This window comes from Calidris pugnax, unplaced genomic scaffold (assembly GCF_001431845.1).
Source record: "Calidris pugnax isolate Ruff unplaced genomic scaffold, ASM143184v1 scaffold56, whole genome shotgun sequence".
Lineage (NCBI taxonomy): Eukaryota > Metazoa > Chordata > Aves > Charadriiformes > Scolopacidae > Calidris > Calidris pugnax.
The window spans coordinates 4,373,561-4,374,850 of NW_015090839.1; the positions used below are offsets into that span (position 1 = coordinate 4,373,561).

The window sequence follows — 1,290 nt, forward strand, 5'->3', positions numbered from 1 at the left end:
CAGGCACACGCGGCGGCGCGCAGCACCCCGCGTTCGGACTGCGAGCGGCGGCGAGGATGTGAGTGAGGAGCAGGCGGCGCCGCTCGCCACGCTGCTGCCGCCGCTGCCCCCGGGCCGCTCCCGCTCCGCCGGCGCTCGGGGAAGCCGCTGCCGGGACCGGACAGCTCCGTGCGGGTGTCCCCCTTTCGCTCGCGGCGGTGGATCGGCACGTAGCGAAGTGTGAGCTCGCGAGGCAGCCGCGGCGGGGGGAAGGTGACCCCCCCATCTTCCTCCGTGCACCTCCGCCTCCTCCCGGAGGAGGAGCAGCAGCAGCGGAGAGCTAGAGAGCGCAGGGAAACAGAAGCGGCTAGAAGGCGACCCCCACCCAGCCCCCCGGAGGAGCAGCAGAAGCGGTTCCCACCCCTCCGGGGCAGCAGCGGCAGGACCAGGTAGAAGAAGACCTATCCGGCGGCAGGAGCCAGCTAAGAGCAGACGATCCCCCCGCTGAAAGGGGCGACAGGATCAGGTACGGAGAGCCCCCCCACCCTGCAGCCCGGGGGGGAAGACTGAGCCAGCCCCTACCCCGGCGGCAGCAGCTCCCCGGCCAGCAGCACCATGTCCGCCGCGCAGGTGTCGTCGTCCCGGAGACAGTCATGCTACCTGTGCGACCTGCCCCGCATGCCCTGGGCCATGATCTGGGACTTCACGGAGCCCGTCTGCCGGGGCTGCGTCAACTACGAGGGCGCCGACCGCATCGAGTTCGTGATCGAGACGGCCCGGCAGCTGAAGCGGGCGCACGGCTGCTTCCAGGACGGCCGCTCCCCGGGCCCCCCGCCTCCGGTCGGCGTCAAGGCAGTACCGCTCTCCGCCAAAGAAGCGGCGGCGGCGGCGGCGGCCCAGCAGCAGCTCAACCATGTGGACGCCTCCTCTAAGGCAGCCTCGGCGGGGCTGACCCAGTCCAGCCTGGACCGCTACGGGCTCAGCGCCGCCGCGGCGGAGCAGCGCAGCCGCTTCGAGTACCCGCCGCCGCCGGGCAGCCTGGGCAGCAGCCACGGCGCCCGCTTGCCCAACGGGCTGGGGGGGCCCAACGGCTTCCCCAAGCCGCCTGAGGACGGGCCGCCGGAGCTGAACCGGCAGAGCCCCAACTCCTCCTCCTCCTCTTCCTCCTCCCGCCGCGGGGCGCACGGGGGGCTGGTGTCCGGCCTCCCCCCGGGGGCCGCCGGCACGCAGATGAACGTGCCCCCCAACTTGCTGCCGCAGACCTTGCTGAACGGGCCCGCCGCCTCCGGCGTGGCGCTGCCCCCGCCGCAC

At 73.6% G+C, this 1,290-nt stretch overlaps 1 protein-coding gene across 6 annotated transcripts in view; it reads left to right on the top strand.

Annotated features, from left to right (window-relative positions):
* The first annotated feature begins 6 nt into the window (after window positions 1-6).
* IRF2BPL (interferon regulatory factor 2 binding protein-like) overlaps window positions 7-1,290 on the top strand; it is a 3,822-nt gene continuing 2,538 nt past the window's right edge. For 3 of the 6 annotated variants that reach the window (XM_014941983.1, XM_014941985.1, XM_014941986.1), the window contains exon 1: window positions 7-1,089. In XM_014941983.1, coding sequence (XP_014797469.1) covers window positions 595-1,089 — 495 coding nt within the window. In that variant the 5' untranslated portion in view covers window positions 7-594. Of the gene's footprint in view, window positions 1,216-1,290 lie in introns of all 6 variants that reach the window. The other 3 variants (XM_014941984.1, XM_014941987.1, XM_014941988.1) reach the window with 3 other exon arrangements.